Genomic DNA, 20,947 nt, shown 5'->3' with positions numbered 1-20,947 from the left:
TTTACGTTGGAAATAAATGTCCTTTAATTACACATTGTCATGCAAAAGTTGGATTTCCCTTTAATGATGTTCAAATCTTTGTTGAGTGTTTTGTTGATTGTTTTCTGACACTCGGCCCCAAAAGGTAAAACCTTTTACGGCTCACAAGCTGCAACAATTCACACATTATCAACTATCTTTCTGACTAAACTAAGATAAAAAGAGAAAAACTGCCTGATTCCTGCATCATGAATGTAAATCTTTTTTGGTTTTTATGACAGTAAACTGAATATATTTGGGTTTGACATTTTGTAAACCAAAACAGGAAATGCATTAGTGGAGTAAACAACAGATTAATGGACAAAGAAAATGTGTTTTCCAACATATATGGCTGAATTACTCCAACGTTACAAGATACATAGTTTTAATTCAATTTTATTTATATAACGCCAATTACAGGTCAAATTGTCTCAAGACATTTTATTTTTATATTTTGTTGTCATATTTAAAATATGACAAAGTAAGAAATTTAAACCTCTTGACTAATCCAATTTATTATTTGGTTTTTAATAGACTAATCAACAATTAAAATAACTTTCTCCACTAAAACTAATAAACATGAGGTCAAATAGAAGGAACAGTTTTAAATACTGCAGTCCCACGACGACAAGAATAAAATTTGTCAACAAAAACTAAATCTGCTGGTGGATTCCATTAAAGTCCAAATAAATGATAATAAAGTGTGATACTAAAGGTTTGTGGTGCTAAAAATCTCAAAGTAAAGATATCAAGTTGAACATCTGGATGGAGGCTGATAAAAGTTGACCTCCCTTCATTTCTCTGGAGCCGACTCCATGCATTTTAGGGATGCTGGTTAAAGACCTGCTCTTCCAGTCGTCTTCCTTCTCGTCGCTGTAAAAAGTCACTCTATCCTCACCGACTTCAACACCTCTTCATGACAATTTGTTCCCCGTGGAAACTCGGGAAAACTCGTCGAGACTTGGATTTTCGAAAAACTCACCGGGTGGGGGAGGGTGTGGCGGGCGGTGGGGGAGTAGAGGGGGCAGTGGGGGGAGGCCACCACCCACCGCCCCTCCTACTCTCCGCCCTGACTCCACCCATGTGGTCGCTTGGAAACTACGATGACAAAGGGAGGACGAAATTATATTTTTTTAATCTATCTGTAGCTCAGTGAGTTAAGGGTTAGCCTATGGAGCTGCAGGTTGCTGGTTCAAGACCCAACCCTTCTTAAATTTTTTGAAAAACTTAGACAAAGAAAAGAAAGAAAAATGCCAGTGGTGGGTCTTGAACCTGCTACCTTCCACTTTGTAGTCTTTCCTCTTATTCCCCTGAGCTACTTGCTCAGATACTAAACCTTCTTTTTTTGCACATTTATCATCTATTTTTTGTTGTTTTCAAGGTTTTTTTTCAACTTGTGTCTTGTTTCGACCATTTTTCTCAGGAGGTTGGACTTCAGCCTTTGTGCTGGAGGGTTGAGCCCTCAGTTCCAAGACTTTCCAAAGCCTCTACACCTCCCTAGTCCTCAGGACCTGAGCTTTCACACAGTCTGAGGGCTGAAATTTTCTAAGTCCCACAATAGATCTCTGTTAGATTTAACTTTCAGTCAGTCCAAGGACTGACATCTTCTAAGTTCCTGAGTAGTTCTGTGTTAGTTTGAACCTTTAGACAGTCTGAGGACTGAAATCTTAAAAGTTCTTGAGTAGTTCCCTGTGAGTTTGAACCTTCAGACAGTATGAGGACTGAAATCTTTAAAATTTCTCGGTACCTTTCTGTTAGTTTGAACTTGCTGGTTCACAGAAGCCTTAAAACTTGTGACCATGAGTCTTGATTTCACATTTAGACCATCCATCTGAGTTCTTCTCAGACCTTCACCTGTGGGTTCTTTAGAAATCCTGAACAAACTTTGATTCTCTTCACTGAACAGTAAAGTTTGTGGAGATCAGAAGGTAACATTAGTTTGATCGATGCCTTCATCTACAAGTAGAATATCTGGAAAGCAGTTTTCTGAAATGAGCACTTAGTAAATCTGTCCACAATCAAATCAAAAACATAGAAAGAGGAAATGTTTGAAGTTTGAAGAAACAACTTGATGTTTTCATTTCAGACTAGAAAACGCTTTAAGACCTTTAGATGGTGTTTCCTCGACCTGGTTCCTCTGTGCTCAGCCAACCCATGTTGTTACGTTTGTATTTCATCTAGGCGGGTGGATGAGGGGGTGGGAATGGGGGTGGGTTCTTTGGGAAAGCGCCTGTGTGTGTGTGTGTGTGTGTGTGTGTGTGTGTGTGTGTGTGTGTGTGTGTGTGTGTGTGTGTGTGTGTGTGTGTGTGTGTGTGTGTCTTTTATTCTCCGTGCGTTTTATTCTATGTAAAGCACTTTGTGCTGCATTTCTAATGTATGAAAAGTGCTTTATAAATAAAGATTGATTGATCCGTTTTTGCTCTTTTTGATCGTTTTGTCTCTTCTGTTTAATTTGATCTTCTAAAGTCTAACTGGTGTCTTTTCAAATGTTTTGTCTTTAGTTTGATTCTTATTAAATGTTTAGTTTTGCTCTTTTCTCACCTTTTATTCTTTTCTAATGTCTGATTTTGAAATGTTTTGTCTTTTTAATGTTTAATTGTTTTTTCCAAATGTTTTATCGGCTTGTTTGAAAAATTTCCTTTTCTTTCCCAATGTTTCATTTTTAGATTAAATCTTTAAGGTTTTTCTTTTTAAATGCTTCATTGTATTTTCTGTTTAATTCCTATTCAAAGTTTTATTGTCATTAAGATTGTTTTCAAATTAAACATTTATTTTTTAATTAAATGTTTTGTCTTTTTAAAGGTTTAATAATCTAATTAAATGTTTTATTTTTTGAATGTTTATTTTGTTGAAAAAACATTTAATTTCATAATTATATTTTGTATCTTCCATTTAATTAAATGTTTTGTCTTTAATATAATTTATTGAATTAAAGTTTAATTTTATTAAATGCTTTTTTCCCTTTGATTTGTTTTTAATGTAGTTTACTTCTTTAATTTTTATTCTGTTAATATTTTAACCCAACCTTAGACATAAAACAAACCCTTAAATCACAATGAAAACATTTCTGTTGTCACAATCATGAGTTAGTCAGTTATTCAGTTTATCAATTCAACTTTATTTGTTTAGCACCTTTCACACAGATGACAAAACTAAACAAGCAAAGAGAAAAAACTATGCTAAAACTATGATTAAAACCCAAAAACAAACAAAAAAAAAAGATTCAACAAGGTAATAAAATATGTGTCCAGGGAATGGAGGGAGTTTATTGAAGTCTTCTTGGGCTCACACAGTAAATCATTTAAAATAGAAATTTGATATTCAGTCTAAGGAAACTACAGAGCGACAGAAACCAACAATATCTCCCGTTCTCCTTTAATGAGTCGACTCTTCTGGTGCTTTCAGATCAAAGAACTACAGACTCTTGACAACCTGCGCAAACTTTGTACAGGACCTCACCACACGGGTCAAGAAGCTCAATTTTTTCCTGCTCAAACTGCTGACAAATGTTTCTGCCGCTCCCAAGTCTGGTCTCCAGAACTTCCTAAAAACTCTCAAAGTCTCTTCTGCTGCAGGTTGCTTTGTAGAACCGTTACAGAAAACCTCACTAAACCACACGGAGGGGGCTCAAGATAATCGTCCAAATGAAACCATATAAAAAAACAAACTAGCACAATCCAAACGCTAAAGTCTCCTGCAGCCTACCAGAGAACCTATTTAAACAGAGAATCAGGACAGGAACTCTTACCTTCTCCACAGCCAACGTTGAGTCACAAATAAGAATACAGAATGTGTCTGACCAAAAACCTCTAAAGACTCACTACAGCCAAGATAAAGACAAACAACTCAGCTGCACCAAATCCACTAATCACTGCACACATTAGCACCATGTGCTAACTGTGGCTAAAGACATTAGCACCATGTGCTAACTGTGGCTAAAGAACCACATTTACCAAGACAACTATCCAGTACAAAGCCTTAAAACACACCAAGAAACACATTAAAGAGGATTTTACTGCTGGAAGCTGCAAGCCAACGCCTAAAGAACAAACTAAAGCAACAGAACCAAACCCGGTTCAGTGAAGAGAAGCAGAGGGAATGTTTGACTGCACCCAAATTAAGCAGGAAGACACTCAGCTGCTCAGGTGTTCCTGATAACACCAGGCAGCCACCTGGACAGCCAATAGGAACACAGCTTACTGGAAGTGCAGAGGGCTGACTTAGTGAAGTAAATTTAGTAAATTTAGAAAGTTTGCAAAGAAAGTTGAAAATCACCTTGTGATACCTGAAATCTCTGAGTTTTCACACAAAGAATGCCTGAATATGTCAAACTGGTTCCATAGTAGAACCATTGTAAAAATGTCATAGTATGGTGTGTTGTCCAAAAAAATTACAACCAGCTGTTGAGGGTCGCTGAGGAGCGACCATAGACTGTATATAAAGATGGACGTAGCATCTGGCTCCAAAAATGAAGCCCACCCGAAAGTGTCAAAAACTTGCAATATCACGCTGTCTGCTAGGGTTGGCTCCAAAAAGCTTTTGCTCCATAGACCCCAATTCATCGCCGGAAAATTAAATGCATATTAAATGCATACTATGTAAATGTAGTGCTGCTTACTGTATATTAAAATTTACATTAATACACAGCACATTTAAGATTTTTTTTTTTTTTTTTTACCAGAGATCAAGGGTATAGATTGTTGTTGTTCACTGTGTATTGGGTAGTACTCATTTTGATTTAGACTGATTAGCATACAGAACCCTACGATGTTTCTGGTTTACAGCTGAGAACTAGTTGCTAAAAGTACAGAATATTACTTCTTATTTTAGGTGTGATGACTGTCCGTAAACAATCTAAGAAGTGGAAACTGACAGGGTTGTATATAGTGCTGTTCTTGCACAATATTTGTCACTTAATTGCCCTCAGGATACTGTCGATGAGCTTACCAGTTTTATATAACAGGGTGATGCTGCAGCTAATGATGCTGTAATTCACATAAACGAGGAAACAAGTCCATCATAATTTGATGTTAACAGTCCAAAATGAAAAGGTCAAATATAGCTATCCTACTGGGTTAAAGAACCAAAAAAATGCATGAAAAGTACTTTGTAAAAGCGAGAGGTCAGTTGCAGCTTTCATTTTTTCGGTAACCCCCTGTGCCCCCCCACACACACTAAAATTAATCTGGAATCCGCCCCTGGGTATGAAAACACCGGGGAAAAAAAGTCCACCAGGCAGGATTTACAGCTTTTCAAATGGACATACAATCATAATGGTCTGACATACCAGTCCATAAAAACATGTGAATGGACACGTAGAATACAAGCTTACACACAAAGAAAGGGATTTACCAAATTCAGTTATCTGGCCATAGTGTCAGCTGAATGCCTTTTTGAATATCATTTTCAACTGAACTACAGTTCACACATAAGGCACTGACAAACCTCTTGACACAATCACAAAATGACAAACAGAAAAATTCCATATCACCTGGCAACTGCCCACACCATGTTCTTTCAACATCATCTGATTTTGCAATTCAGCTTGAATTGGGGAAGACCTTGTGCATGAGAGCTTGTCAGAGATATTGGGCCATCACTATTTCTGTTTAACTTACCGTATATACACAACATGAGATGTAAGTGCCTGTGTCACTGTGCCAAAGAGCTTCTCTTACTAAAGTCTAGTTTTATCGTTTATCGTTTTCAGCTACTGAAGAGCCAGAAACAACTAATATGTCCAGTTATGTTCTGCTGTTCCAACAGTGGTACATAGTGGTGTGAATCTCTAACAGCGACACAACAAAAACGCAATAACACGTAATAACATAGGCTGCTTGTTGTGTTCTTCATTGTGAGATAAACCCCTTCCTCACAACCCCAAGAGACACTTCTGCAAACCTCTCTTCTAATTTCCTCCTGGTTGTCTCTGGTGTGAAAATGTGGGTTGATAGATAGTGACAATTACAAGGAAACTTATTTTAAATGGACGGGATGGGCTGTGCTGCTGTTGCTCTCAGATAGGATGCCATAGATTACTTAAAGCCCCCTTAAGCCAAACTGCAATTTGTGTAGCCTAATAAAGGTGAGGGCCGTAAATTACAGTAGCTGCAGTTACTACAGAAATCTCTTAATCTACCTTAATATAGTAACAAAGCCAATAAAAAGCTGAACACACACACCCAGCACTTAATGTCAGTGGAGAAAGATACAGGGGTGACTTTATGATGGTCATTACTTACAGCAGCTTTCCTTTCCTCACTGAGGAACAGGATGAGAAACCTTGTTTTTGCACGGCCTTATTCAGTGATAGGGAGACTGAAGTGGCCTGTGGTTGCATAGAGCAGTGGTTCTCAACCCTGTTCCTCAGGACCCCATGTCCTGCATGTTTTAGATGCTTCCCTGCTCCAACACACCTGATTCAAATGATCAGCTCGTCAAGCCTCTGCAGAAGCCTGATAACGAGCCTGATCATTTGAATCAGGTGTGTTGGAGCAGGGAAGCATCTAAAACATGCAGGACATGGGGTCCTGAGGAACAAGGTTGAGAACCACTGGCATAGAGGATCACTGGGACAATAAATGGAACTTTAAAAAACAGCCTTTCCCACATTAAATGGTAGTGATGTGTTTCCATCTTCCAAAGCACAAGATTTCCACATCATTAGCAATTCTTTATCAGTGTCATTTTGACTTTTTATAACATCACACACAATAAGTAGGAGTATACAGAAAAAAGGCCTTCAAATTCCATTAAACTTCCTTTCAAAACAGAGTGCTTTGTTCTGTGTGACACACTGATAATGATTGGCTCACAGCCTCTCTTTTGAGAGAACGTACTTCACTGTACAAGTTTATTTACATTGCTTCTTTGTACATTTCAGAAACTCAGAAATATGGGGCAGGGTTTTACATAAAAGGCACCGTTCAGTCCCTCCAAACAATATTCGTTCTGCTTTTATCACATAGAAAACGAAGTCTGGAATGGAAATAGTTACACTATGTAAACTTCATCAAAAGCAGCAGATCAATGTAAACTCATCCCCAAAAAAAGTAAACTTTCAAACTGAACACAAAAATATGGCTCTGGCACAAGAAAAAAGAAACAGAAATACTGTTAGGTATGTATATTTGGAAAATTCATTTAAGACATACTGTGGTAGAACTATCTTTCCTTGTGAGATCTTTGTGCGGTCTGCAACTTAAAACCCTCAATGACACTCAAAAACCTCAGGTGTTAACAGCTGACATTTATAGAATGTTTGTTGTAGTGGAAAATCTAAGTATGACATAGGATTAACTTCGCTTGTTGGTCCATTTTACTGTAAAAAGTATAGCTCAAGGTTATAGTGGCTAAGATTTGACCTTCAGAATATCAGACACTCATCGTGAAACACCACAAGCATCCAAAACTGAGATGTTAATGAACATCCCAGTTTTAACAGTTTTCATATTGCCCAAGCTGCCTGAAAAGAAACTGGACAGTTTAAACTCAGACCTATCAACATTGTCGATAAAGCGACTTCTAAAGATGTCCAACTTCCCAAAATTGCATGACAACTGCACAAAGACGTTAATGCATTGTCTGACTATGAAAACAAGGTGAACCAAGGTTCCTGTCACTGTGCTAAATTTCTGCTATTTTCCAGAAGATGTAGGTAGAATTCAAATGTATGGTTAAAATATTGACTGCACCAAAACCTTCAGTAAATCTGTATACTGATCCTGCAAACTGGGTGACGTACAGTACTAAAATGTACACTTCATACCAAACTAAAAACCTTTTACTTTAATTGGTGCCTTTAATGTTAAGTAATTGAACAAAAATGATCGGTTTACACTAAAGGGCTTGATAAATCAAATTTCCCCATCTGCGTTACAAAATTAAAGCTGCCATCTTCAGCCCACGACCACAAAAACCAAACAAGTGCTATAAGTGCTACATTTCTGACTGCACATACTGTCACCATAAACAAAAGCTTTGGTAAAGTGTCAACCAACAGGCAAATGTGAAAGAAGTTATTTTATCTCCATTTCAAATGGGTTTTTTTTGGGCAGTTAAACTTGACAGTTACATTCATGGAAACATAACAGAAAATCTCTGCTGACAGACCAAAAAAAAACATTTTCTTGGTTGATGAATCCTCAGGTCCTCAGGCAACAAATTTGTTCTTGGTTGTGGAGCCGCTCTTTGTGGCTGTGTCTGCGTGTGACTGGTAGCCAATGATCACTTTTGGCGGGACGCCTAACCTTTCCTTATACACACGCCTAAAACAACATACATGTATAGCATGTTAGGAGATGCACAAAGAAAAAGATTACTAAACATTTCTATGTGGCAGCCATAAGAGACAAATGAAGGTCATACAGACACTGGTCTTTACAACACTTTAGTCTCTATAGTGTTGGCTCCATTACTGCATCTGCTGTAGCAAGCTTCTAATCGAATTCTGAACCATTATACAAATGATGCTGCATCTTTAATGTTTGCCCAGAGGGATTTTTTTCCAAAGGTCTTAAACACTGAAACCTAATCGTGGGGTTTCCTGTCCAGCCATTAGGCTAAATGGGCATCTATAAGTGTACAAGGGAGCAAAAATTAAGTTAAGCGCCAGGCAACAACAACAACAAAAAATAATGGTTATATCTATGAAAACATATAAAAGCTAACGAGGACTTAATGTATTGCTGATTTTCTTTCAACAAATTTGTCATCGGTACTTGCGGCGTCTTCAGCTCACCCTATGTGTGTGATGGCGTCTTTGTTTTCATACTCTGTGGTCCAAATGGCTATTTTATCTCCTTTGGCTCGGACGTTGATGACGGCTCCACAAACATCGTCGCTGTAATCATCAAACGCTTCACCCACAAGACACAACAGCTGCAGGAAAATCAGGCATATTCAAAAGCCTCGTTACTGCGACCGTTCCTGATCAGATGCAATTAGCACATGATGGGCCTTAATCCAAGGAGTCACTGACTCGCTCTTAGGAAAAGCAGTTGTTAGAGTAGGATGGGTTGGTTGTATTCAAGTGACCTAATTTCACAACACATCTAAATAATTTAAGTTGTTCATGTATATTGGTTACACCTGTGCTTTTCCTACTGTGATATGTCAAACTGTCTTCCCCAAAAAAGGCCAATAGATGTGTGAAAAATAAGGGAATTCAAATGACAAATACTCAAACGTGAGCATACCGTCTCCAACCAGAACCGGTCAAGATCTGATTTTCGTTGCTGCTTGGACAGAGTAATCAGCCAGCGGCCACCGCGTCGGTTCTTCTCGTCCTCCCACATGGGCTCAATCCCATCCTGTAGTCAAACACACGACAAGAATATGAATTTATGAAAATACACATAGTGCAGAGATGCACTGATCTACTAGCTGAAGCATGCAGTGCTTAAGTCATAAGAGTCTCCAGATACAGCAGAACAGCAGCAGAGTGGGCTTTTCATTTAGGCACTGTGATGTGCTTGCACTGAACCCGTTAATGAGGTTAAAACAACAAGCCATGTTGGGATTTAACCGCGTAACACACACACTGGCCCAAATGCAGGCCAAGTAAAAATTCCGCTGTTGTATATTAAATGGTGTTGGCCTCTTCTGAGACATCAACTGGAAGCATAAAGCCTCACAATTCAGACGGTGTACACCATTCTAAAGACACCATTACCACAGCAACAATAGCAGCACCAGCAGTAATAGCTCTGTATTGTATTGATATATAGGGTTGTTTAAAGGGGCACATACCAGTTGAGTCACTATGTGCTGCCCAGTATTTTCAGTGTGGAATTCTAACACACTAAATGCCTCTGAGCTTTTAGCTCTTTATATTAAAAAAGGACGGCTGGAAGTTAAGTGGTTAACTTTAGGCAGTTTTTGTCGAGAACAGAACAGTTGAGCTTTTTTCCCCCCTCAGTTCTTTGAGAAAACAAGAGAACACCCTGGATGCGGCATTATAAGAATTCAAAAGCTTAACATAACAAGTGACTGCACAAAGATTGCCATTCATTAAAACACCCTGTACTGTGGCAATACTTCATTAAAAATGAGTAAAACCTTTGTAGCAAGCCCCATTTTCCAACAATGATTTCTCGACCGTACTGTAAAAGACGCTGCCTCCTTTGCATACTCCGTTTCTATCCGTCTGACAGACTGGGTATAGTTTTCGTCTTGATTGATAATCATAACAGACTTTTTTTCATGAGCTCTTTGTGGCCACCAGAGAAGATAAAGTGGAGTGAAGTGTAGCCCGACTTGCTGCTACTACCTGTAATAAAATGTGCTTCAATTCCCTCCATCGAATGCATCACAAATCAAAGAGGATCATAAATCAGCAAATCTAGAGCAAAATTTCTCATCAGACCATGTAACACCCGTGCTTATTTTGTAAGAAGATGGATCAGAAAGAAATTGTATGTATTTTGGGTTTCAACAGCTAAAACTGAAATTTTATCTCTATCCAGCTCCCCTATGAAAGGGACTATTCAATAAAAATGAAAGCTAACACAATGTACAGATTGAAGTTTTAAGTGAGTTTAACTGTGAACTTGTGAAAGACAGTGGCAAAAGCACTCCTACCTTAAAGAGTGAATAGTCACAGCCAGACATCAAGTTACTCGATAGCTGAATGTGATTATATAATCTGGGAAGGAAAGAGGATATTTTTAGTACTTAGTGCAAATTCCTGTGTAAACAACTGCAGACAGCCTTGTCTTGGTGACAAAAGAGAAAAAAAATTAAAGATCAAATATTTCCTTTTTTCACAGAAACAAGACTGAAACAGATGAAGGCGACAACGAAAGGGAGAGGAGTGTGTAACGGAAAACTAAAAGAACCTGATTATGATTAGTATTCAATATCAACTAATCTGCAATGTCTACCACTAAGAGAGAAATTTAATTTTCCACTCCTAATAAATTGAAACACATTTGCAACAAATACGATTATGAACAGGTTGTGTAATTTTACAGCGCTGAAGCACAAGGCGGTAATATACTTACGCCCAGAAGTCTTCCACAGTGTCAAATTTGGAGATGAGACGAAGGTTGGCTTGCCATGTTTTGCTTTTATCATTCTTGAAAAACCAAAGAGCCCACCTGGAAATCAAAGAATAAATGCCTTACTAGAACATATCTGTGTGTTGCCTTCATTTGTCATCTAGAATATTAACACAGACAAACTTTCAATACACCTCTTCTACTTGATAGTAGGAAGAGACATACCTGCTCAAAATCTACTACATTTTTAGTACCCTCCTTGACTATAGCAGTATTAATTAATGGCAACATCACTCTTCTTAAACTCTAAAACCCCAGCTGGGCTGTGACTGTAATCTAACCTATATTCCTGAATTTCTTTGAAAAGTTTTCTACAAATGTAATTGCAACTTCTTGAGTCCATCGGGCAAAAAGAAACAGAAGGGAAAAGAAACGTACTTGTTCTGTAAAGGATGTTTTATGTACGCATCAGGATTCACAACCTTCTGAATGGCTGTTTCGCATTTTTCCTTTCCAGAGTTTGAAGGAACTGAAGTTGACACCTAGAAAACAAGAAAGGCACAACGATGCTTTACATTTAAAAGAAAAGAAATACTGTTAGAAATTGTCATGTTTCCTGTGCAACATTTATGACGACAGCTGCCAGCAATTTTACACTGCGACTAACTCATCCTTTGAAGTTTAAATTTATTAGAGTATGTGTGAGTGCCCTGTACTGTAGATTGGAATGTATGAGGAGCTTTGCAGCTTTGGAGAGGACATTTTTGTATTTTGCCTCTTTATAGAGCATTTTTGGCATAGCAGACCCAATTAATTTCATTCTTTAAAAAGAAAATTTAAAATTCATTAGTTCGGATACACACCCGTGAGAAAGACACTTTAATTTCTGCGCATCTACGTGCACTAAGGACTTTGGCAGCTGAGGTTTGGATGAAAACAAACTGCTTTTACATGCACACAACATCAAAAACACCCAGCTAAGATCATAGGGACATATATAGGGCCTGTAGGTGTGTCGTGTGATGTTTGATGTTGGCAGCGGATCTTTTGAGTCCTACGTAGATCTAGCTTGTTCTGGCACATAGTGTGGATGCTTGATCGTACTGAAATCTGAGAAATTTGGCAGCAGGTTCAACGGCTTGGGTTCATGTGCCAGTTGTGTGCTCAGATAAGATTAATGTTTAGATAGATGTGTCCAAGTAACATCCACATGAATATCAAAGTTTTCCCAGCATTGTAACAGAATGATCAGTATTACTCACTTCACCTGTCAGTGGTTTAATGTTGTGGCTCATCTGCATTGACCTGCCACTCTCAGGGACACCTTAAAACCCACCAAACCTCCAAGTGGAAAAACTCAAAATGCTTTGAAAACTTGCAGAGCTACTGACAATCCTCTCTGGCTGTTATGCAGCTGTTTCAGGCTGCATAATAAGCATCACTGTCCACCTTTTTGTTGACTGCATCTGAATTTGGCTAACAGCATTGTTGCTAGGCAGTAGCATGAAGTTTGCACCTTAGCTGGAACACACCGGACACTTGACAGCGTTGTTAACGTTACCGGAGTGAGCGTCCTCTCATTCATCCAAGCCTCGGAGTTTAACTCTTTAACTGGGCTCTCTACTCGGCCCACGCCTTCATACAGCGGCTTTTTATTTTTTTTTAAAAAAACGGCCTTACAAGCTGTAACATTAGGAGCAATTAATGTAAAAGCGAGCGACTTTAATCTACGATGCTAAGTTTGGCTAGCGAGCTTCGTCACCTGTCAGAGGTAGTAAGTTTACTCAATTTCTGCTGCTTTCTGTTACTGCGTGGAAACCCTCCTCTAACTTGTCTTTTGTCACTAATGTGATAAACCGCGGACAGACGTGTCGCTAGGAGGATAAAAACCCACGCTGAGTGGTTTAGCTACAAGCGTCTCGCAGGGAACTCACCACCAGAGCGGTCGCCATCTTCTGGAAATCACATTCAGTTTTTTGGCGTGTGTTAAAATAGCTGATTGGGTCATCTGGTGCACGACAGGACGCATGCGCAAACAAATGGCAAGAAAAGGTACACATTGATCCAAGCTGTAGGGTACAATACTGTTATCCTCTTGCACGGACTGATAACAAGCATCATGGATGAAGATAAAATAAACACCAGCCCTATCTGGAAAAAAAGCAGAATAGAATAGAATAGAATAGAATAGAATAGAATAGCCTTTATTGTCATTGTACACAATAATTGTGCAACAAATTTGGTGGGAGCATCTCCCCATAGTGCACTTAAAAATGCAAATATGCAATAAGCATGACATAACACAAGTCAGAAATAGAAAGAACAATCAAAGTCACACACACACATGTTGGACTGTCCCATGTCTGACCAAGAGAAAAATGATCCGGAAGTATCCGTGGGGGTTACGCCTTTGAGTTTAAAAGTCTAAACAGATAAAAACTGCTCCTCAGCTGGTTTGTCCCGCATGCAGTTTCTGTACCTCCTTCAAGGTTCAAGGTGAATTTATTTATGCCTGTGAGTAGATTTGTTTTGCAGAAAAATGATTGTGTTGGGCATTTTATTAGGAAATCAGACATTGAACCTTACAGGCTTGAGTGACAAACAAGACAAAAGACAAGTGCTCAGTGTTCCACCAATTCACCAACATAGCAGGAAGGATAGGTAAAAAGATAAGATAAATGAATAAGACAGAAGGTTGACAAGAAATAAAAAAGAGAGACAATCTTTCTAATCAATCATGTAGTGCTAACAATAGATTGGATAAACTGTATGAGTGTAAAATGTAGGAGTACATTTTAAACAGTTGTGTCACCATCATCCCAAACTTTCTGTAGTGGTAAAGTATTTCTAAACCTAGTATATAGCATTTTATGGCTCTAATAATGGTAATAAAGGGAATTTGTCAGGTTGAGGGGTTCAGGTAGGGGACTCTAAAACCAGGTTTGACCAATAAAATGTGTTTTCAGTTTTACTGAATCACTCTAGCGTTTTAAAATAAAATTTAAAAAATAAAATCCTATTTCCTCTCACACTGCCTGTAGGCAGAAAGGTCCTATCACACTTGAACTTGCTTTATGGCACTTATCCATGTTTTCTCCTTGCTTGTATTGTTCCTACTCTCAGACGTAAATCACTTTGGATAAAAGCACTTGCTAAATGAAATTAAAGAACTGAACAGTTTAATATTGCTCTTCATGTTACGGTCCACACAAATCTCACTGTGTTGTCTTGGTGGCATAATCCTCCAAACATCAATAGCTGGGTTTCCACAGGAGGCATGATGCAAGAAGTGAACTCAAAATGCACTAAAACAATGTTTATTTGTTCAAAATATTAAACTGTCTTTTTGTAAATGCTGCAATATGTAAGCAGCATTCTTAAGTTTATTTTATAACATTTAGTGTGTGGCATGCGTATGTTTGTATTACATAATATGTAAGAAGTATGGATGTGATAATGTCAAACAATGCTGTCCTCATGCTTGGAACTTGTTACACACTAAATAAAGTTGAGAAAGACTTGTTGGCGGGTCTGAATATGAGCAGCAGCCAAATGTCACACATGCAAGTGTAACATCAAATCAGTCACATGCAACAGAAGAGATCTGATTTTTTTCAACGTTTTTATTGACACCATTTTGTCAGTTTCTAACATACATTGTGTTGGTAATGAAAAACGTTTAATACCGAAAGTGACGCTATCAAAAGAAGTGCTGCAGTTATGGAAGGAGACTGTTTAAAGGCCGGATGTGAAGGATGTCAGTTTAGGCACTTCAGAAAGTCAGCACGGCACGGATACTGGGGGGGGGGAAAGAAAGAAAATACATGAGGTTAGAGAAATAAAGCTCTAATATTAAAATCGCAGAGACATTTTTGGACAATGAGTGTCTTTCCACTGCAGGAATTTAAGACAGGCTTTGACAGAAACCAACTCCATGTAAATCCATTTTTTTAAGCACAGATGATATAGAATACAACAATGGAGGGTTTTCTCTGTTAGCCAGTTGATGGCGGTGTTAAAGGAGAAGACTGGTGTTGAAGACAAACCAACCAGCATAGAGAACCACACAGCTTTGTTTTCGTTGCTGTTCAGCGGTATCTATCCAAGAGTAATTACTTTTTTGTCCCCCAATCAAAGTCTCCAAAAGTTCTACAGGGGGCAGTTACTCAATTGGTGCATGCAAAAAGGTTTGGGCCACAATAAAACAACCTGTCAGTTTCTGCAATAGAAAATAGCTCATATTTCTAACATGCACCGACTGCATAAACTAAGAGCTTTTCAGACCTTTTTCCTTCATGCATGAGGTCAAATCCCTCATTGATCTTCTCAAACGGCAGGGTGTGGGTCACAAACTCGTCCACCTTCAGCTTCTTATTCATGTAGTCGTCTACCAGTTTAGGAACACTCTCCACGCTCTTCCACCCTGGAGGTGAAAATCAAAACTATTTTAACAACTGGAGTTTTTACTTAGGCAAACTAAACTGTCTGAACTGCATGTTTCACCAAAAAGCCTAAGGCCAGGCACTTTTTTCTCAAATAAAATAGAATAAAAGGCTGATCTCGCTTTATTCTGTACAACAACTAAAAGTAACAGAAATTAAATAAAACTACAATATTTTGCTGAATCTCAAAGTTTAAGAGCAGCATATGTCTTCCGGATTTATTGCATGACTACACAAAGGCTAATAAAACACCACCATAAATGGCATTTTCATTACAAAGCAATTTGTCATCTTTCAGTCTGCTTAATAAAGGATAAAGTTTTGCTCACATTAAAATATGCAAAAGAAAGTGGGAATTGCGGTCAGACCACATTAATCCTTTTACAACAATAAATTCTCTAACACGGTTACTCACCTCCAAAGGCTGTGCCTCTCCACACTCGGCCTGTCACCAGCTGGAACGGTCGGGTGGAAATCTCCTGTCCAGCTCCGGCTACCCCGATGATGACACTTTCACCCCAACCTTTGTGGCAGGCCTCCAGTGCAGCTCTCTGAAATAATAAGCATATCTAGTTGCTGGTTTCAAGCGTTCCTAGATTTTAAATACTGTTCTTGCTGTGTTGCTTATTTCTGCGTCTATGTAATGTGCTGCATGTTTTGCATAATAAAATGTGTGCACAGATTGAGTCTCACCATGATCTGCACATTTCCAATGCACTCAAAGGAATAGTCCACACCCCCATCTGTCATCTCCACCAAAACCTCCTGGATGGGCTTGCTGTGGTCCTTCGGGTTCACAAATTCAGTGGCACCAAACTCCTTGGCTTTCTCAAACTTTTCAGGGTTGATGTCTATGCCAATGATCCTGGTTGCCCCGGCAACCTTGCAGCCCATGATGGCAGCCAAACCAACAGCTCCAAGGCCAAACACTGCGCATGTGGAACCAGGCTCGACCTGAGCGAGCATTAGAGAGAACAACAATGTGAGAGTCAGAGTGTTGCTAAATCATTCTGCAAGCAGAAAATCAATGCATGAAAACCAAATTAGATTTTCTTACATTTTATATTATGATTTCTCCCTTTTTAATGTATGCAAGTAGTGGGGATCAAAAATGACAATAAGTGGAAACATCAGGTCTCAGGGTCATTCTTCCCACCAGTACATGTAAACAGGTTTTTAGTAAACAAAAAGAAACTTTGGGGGTTAAAAAGCACAACTGCAGCTTGCACAAAGACCCCCACCGACTGGCAACTATTCATATTCACACTGGATCTACACAATTTCATATGAATGATACACTAGAGATTGTAACCTGCAAAAAAAAAAACAAAAACACAATTTGGATCTCTTTTTATTGTTCTCTTTAGTGCAACGCTGTGTGACAAGCGTGTTTTGTGCAATGACCTTTAGATGAAAAAAATGTATTACAATTTTACTTTGGTGCTTAACTCCCTTCAGAAAAGAATTGTTAACAAATATCTATTGTAAGAAGGCAGCCTCATCACATGGCCAACAAGCTGTGTACCCACCTTGGCAGTGTTAATAGCAGCACCGTAACCTGTAGAGATGCCACATCCAAGCAGGCACACCTTATCCAGTGGAGCCTTCTCATTAACCTTGGCCAGAGAGATGTCAGCCACTACAGTATACTCTGAGAAGGTGCTGGTTCCCATGAAGTGAAACACTTGCTTTCCCTTGCAGGTGAAGCGGGAGGTCTCGTCAGGGAGCAGGCCCCGACCTTGGGTGATTCTGCAAAGAGCAAGCACGAGGAACAAATGACATAATATCATGAATGTGTGATGAAACAAAGTCCTCATCAGCTCAAGGTTGCATATATTTATGTGGACACTTTACCTAATTTTCTGGCAAAGGTTGGTCTTGGGATTTTTGCAGAATTTGCATTCACCACACTGTGGCACGTACAAGGGGACGACAGTATCGCCTCAGAGAAAAAGAACAGTCAATAATTAAAAAAGAAACGCGCAAAGAATTATAATTGATAAACATGTTCACCAAATATGAAAATGTGAATGTTTTCTTTGGCTGCTGCCTACCTGGCTTGAATTTAGTGACACCCTCACCGACGCTCTCGACTGTTCCGGCACCCTCATGTCCCAAGATAACAGGGAAAATTCCCTCTGGGTCAGAGCCACTTAGAGTGTAGGCATCAGTGTGACACACGCCTGTGGCAAAGATCTGACAGGTACAGTGTTGATATCAGTTTATGTCAGACATGGCTAGATGCCTCTAGGTGCAAAAGTGGAATATCGATAGTACTTTTCCTACTATAATGTTTAACTCAAGGTACACCCCATTTATGGAACATGATAATTAAGCCTGAGAGATAAAAGAATAAGCTTATCATACAGACAATAAAAACGTATAAAAAACTATAAAAATAAAAAACTATAATAAGGAAATTGCTCAGTAGTTATTTATTAATGGCAAGCATTAGGTGCAAAAACTGGGAGCATTCCATTGTCCTTATTAATTTTATGAGTACATTTTTTCATATGTGCATTTTTTAGATTAGATTCAACTTTATTTCCATTATACATGCACAAGTACAGGTGACGATAAACAGTCTGACATCTAACCAGATGTGCAATAAGCTGCAAGTTCAAGATGCAGAGAATGTACAGAGACATACAAGTAAATGAGGCCTGATATATTAAAACCATGAAATTCGAATGGTACAGTTTTTGTTTTTTTACACTTTTTTTATGATTGTGTTAAAATTAAAATTATTATTTGTGTGTTCTGGTAAACAGGTTAAGTGGCTGCATTCACAGTAAGGTAGTTCTATTCAAATAATCTTTTTTTTTCTCCTGACCTTCATTAAAACTAATAGATCATTCAAAAATTAGCAATAAGGATTTATTATAAAACATTTTATTGTGACAGACTTTACAAACAATACGGCCCAACCTATTAATAAGTATGCAAGCACAAAACAAATGATGATGATTAAAATTGTTGGGATTTTTTGCTTCTCGAGCTGATAAACATGTCCCCGATACCATAGGCGTCAGTTTAGGGGGGGGACGTGTCCCCCCCACTTTTATCAGGGGTCATTTTGTCTCCAACACATTCAAATTCTTCAAATGTAAGCCGTTGTAAACCCAGTTATTTTCAGTAGTCTAGAATATTCCGACGCTCCTGAACGCACCATCCGCACTCGGCCGAGAGTTGCACAGACACGCAGCACACCTTCGTGAGGTTAAAAAACAAAACAAAAAAAAAACGCGCAGATGCTAAATTTGCGCCTGTGCCAAGTGGAAGCTCCGACCAGAGCCGTGTAGGGGCAAAATTTCGGCCCGGGAGAATTTGTACTATAGCGGCCCACAGACCCTGCTACCTGCATGTACCAATAGCTCAACAGGGTGCGCCTCCGCCTTTGGTGCGGTGGTGGTGAGTTCAAGCCCAGCTTGTGGTATTTTGCCGCTGTTCTTCGACATTTTCTCAAAGTGCTGTGGTCTCCGTCCCCCCCACTTTTAAAAACAAACTGACGCCCTTGCCCGATACAAAATTAAAACTGGTTTCAATCTACAAAGATCCTCTTTGCTGAGCTACTCTATTAAAATGTAGCAACAGGTGTATTTGGGTCAGGCATTTTTTTTAAATGAAGAAGTGTCTTTTGGTTTACCTTAATGCGGACTTCATGGGCCTTTGGTGGGGCGACCTCCACCTCTTCAATGGACAGAGGCTTCCCAGGCTCCCAGGCAACAGCTGCCTTGCACTTGATCACCTGAAAAAGCACAGAAAGTTTCGTGGTCAAACAATGCAACTGAATGTGTAGCTGCAGCTCAGCAGAATCTGTGACAAGGTCAAGCCAGCTGCACAGTGTAGTTGGCCTTTGAACCCTATCCAAGCTTGTGCTTATGTAAGACTTCCAGTTGGGAGAAATATTCTGCTTCACCTTCAACTACCTCATGCATTTGATGCTAAACAGGAGTTTGCACATTTTGTAATCACATTTTCAACTCATAGTATAACGTAAAACATGCCACTGCTGTATTTCTTTGGACAAACATTGCAGCAGCTTGCAAATCTACTGCGACTGACTGACGAAGATCCCTGATTAGTGCTGGAACAGTAGAACAGAGGGTCTTTGTAGCACTTCATTCAACGCGCGTTATTAATACGTGCACGTCAGCTGACAGAGTAGCTTTTCATCCTATAAGTGCATTTAATCGCACAATTAAAACTTAAAGAACCAGTGCATTTGAAAGAGTTTCCTGCACATTTTGTGGGAATTACACTTACTTTGCCAGCTGTCTCCATGTTGGTTCCTTCAGCGCGAGAGGGCGGAGCAATGAGCGGCCGTAAAGAAGTTAACGTGTGGACCAATCAGAAGCGAGAACACTCAGCGTGGGAATGGCGCAGCCGCAGTAGAGAAAAGAAAGTAGTTCATAAAGCAGATGTAACCAAATCTGGGTCTGAAAGAAATGTAGGGAGATGTTATTGATTTCTACACTTATTTTTTTCTTTTAAAAATCACTATATAATATTAATAATAATACCTGTTGTTGTTGTTGTTATTATTATGCTCTAAAATTGGCTCTCCCTAACTGAAATATCCAGAATCTACAATTTTTTTCCTACTACTGCACACAAAGTGTCTGACACTTTGGCTCAAAGTCTGTTGTTTTAAATGTATATAAATAATGATCATTAAAAAAATAAAGGGAACTTTGACCTATTGAACATGTTTGACCAAGACAGAACAGTAATAATTTTCTATATCTGTACCTTGCTGTGTAAAGCGCTGTAAGATGACATGTTGTGAATTGGCGCTATAAAAATAAAATAAAATAAAATAAATACTGGATATTAATAAAGAGGACATCCTCAAACGTGGCAAATAAAACCTACACCTATACAGATTTAAACAAGTTAAATTCTAATCTTGTGTTGCAGGTTAGGTGCCAATGACTAGAACCTCTCTTATTTAAAACCGAAAGCTATGGTCTGATGCTCTCTTCATGCCAAGATCTGGAGAGGTCTTTCAGAAAAAAAGACAATAATATAGTTGTGGATGCCAATTAGTCTGGCAAGAGATGTGAAAAGATGATCAACTATTTTTGCATCATTTTCATATAGAGTAGATTTCAAACAACTGTCAATAGGGATAGCCAGTTCTGGACATCTCTTTGATGCAAAAATAACACCGTATTCACAGGATCAGTAGTTAACTCTAAATTTTGGCATCAAAGTGTACAAAGACAGAGATTTGAGCTGATTGAAAGGCGAGTCAGAAAAAAGTCCAAAAAGAGCATCAGCGCAAAACGTCATTTTGCTGGTGAACATGAAGGCAAAGACCTTCATGTATACGTGTTTGTCCATACACACACACAACAGACCCTCAAACCGCCTGTGAATCACGGTGCATTCACTGGTTCAACTATGAATTCTGCATCATATCAAAGGGTGCTTGAAGCTGAAGTGAACCTTTCAAAAGGATTTTCTGTTGAGATTCCACCATGG

The 20,947-nt window shown here is 38.9% G+C and overlaps 2 protein-coding genes across 2 annotated transcripts; both read right to left on the bottom strand.

The window, feature by feature from the left end:
• Positions 1 to 6,670: 6,670 nt before the first annotated feature.
• Positions 6,671 to 13,075, bottom strand: eif4ea (eukaryotic translation initiation factor 4ea). Its single transcript, XM_022190903.2, has 7 exons — positions 12,953 to 13,075; positions 11,457 to 11,560; positions 11,022 to 11,117; positions 10,600 to 10,663; positions 9,216 to 9,329; positions 8,759 to 8,898; positions 6,671 to 8,285 (listed from the first exon to the last, which is right to left on the bottom strand). Exons 1-7 carry the CDS (start codon positions 12,968 to 12,970, stop codon positions 8,171 to 8,173), a joined length of 651 nt encoding a protein of 216 aa, XP_022046595.2. The 5' UTR covers positions 12,971 to 13,075; the 3' UTR covers positions 6,671 to 8,170.
• A 1,548-nt stretch (positions 13,076 to 14,623) lies between these two features.
• Positions 14,624 to 19,857, bottom strand: adh5 (alcohol dehydrogenase 5). The gene is made up of 9 exons (XM_022190901.2): positions 19,727 to 19,857; positions 19,107 to 19,208; positions 17,515 to 17,656; positions 17,315 to 17,402; positions 16,990 to 17,209; positions 16,154 to 16,414; positions 15,876 to 16,011; positions 15,303 to 15,441; positions 14,624 to 14,815 (listed from the first exon to the last, which is right to left on the bottom strand). The coding sequence occupies exons 1-9, from the start codon at positions 19,742 to 19,744 to the stop codon at positions 14,791 to 14,793; spliced, it is 1,131 nt and encodes a 376-aa protein (XP_022046593.1). The 5' UTR covers positions 19,745 to 19,857; the 3' UTR covers positions 14,624 to 14,790.
• Positions 19,858 to 20,947: the final 1,090 nt, after the last annotated feature.

The sequence above is a fragment of the Acanthochromis polyacanthus genome, chromosome 10 (assembly GCF_021347895.1).
Source record: "Acanthochromis polyacanthus isolate Apoly-LR-REF ecotype Palm Island chromosome 10, KAUST_Apoly_ChrSc, whole genome shotgun sequence".
Taxonomy (NCBI): domain Eukaryota; kingdom Metazoa; phylum Chordata; class Actinopteri; family Pomacentridae; genus Acanthochromis; species Acanthochromis polyacanthus.
Note: the sequence above shows the minus strand (reverse complement) of the source record. Positions and strands in the feature narration are given on the sequence as shown.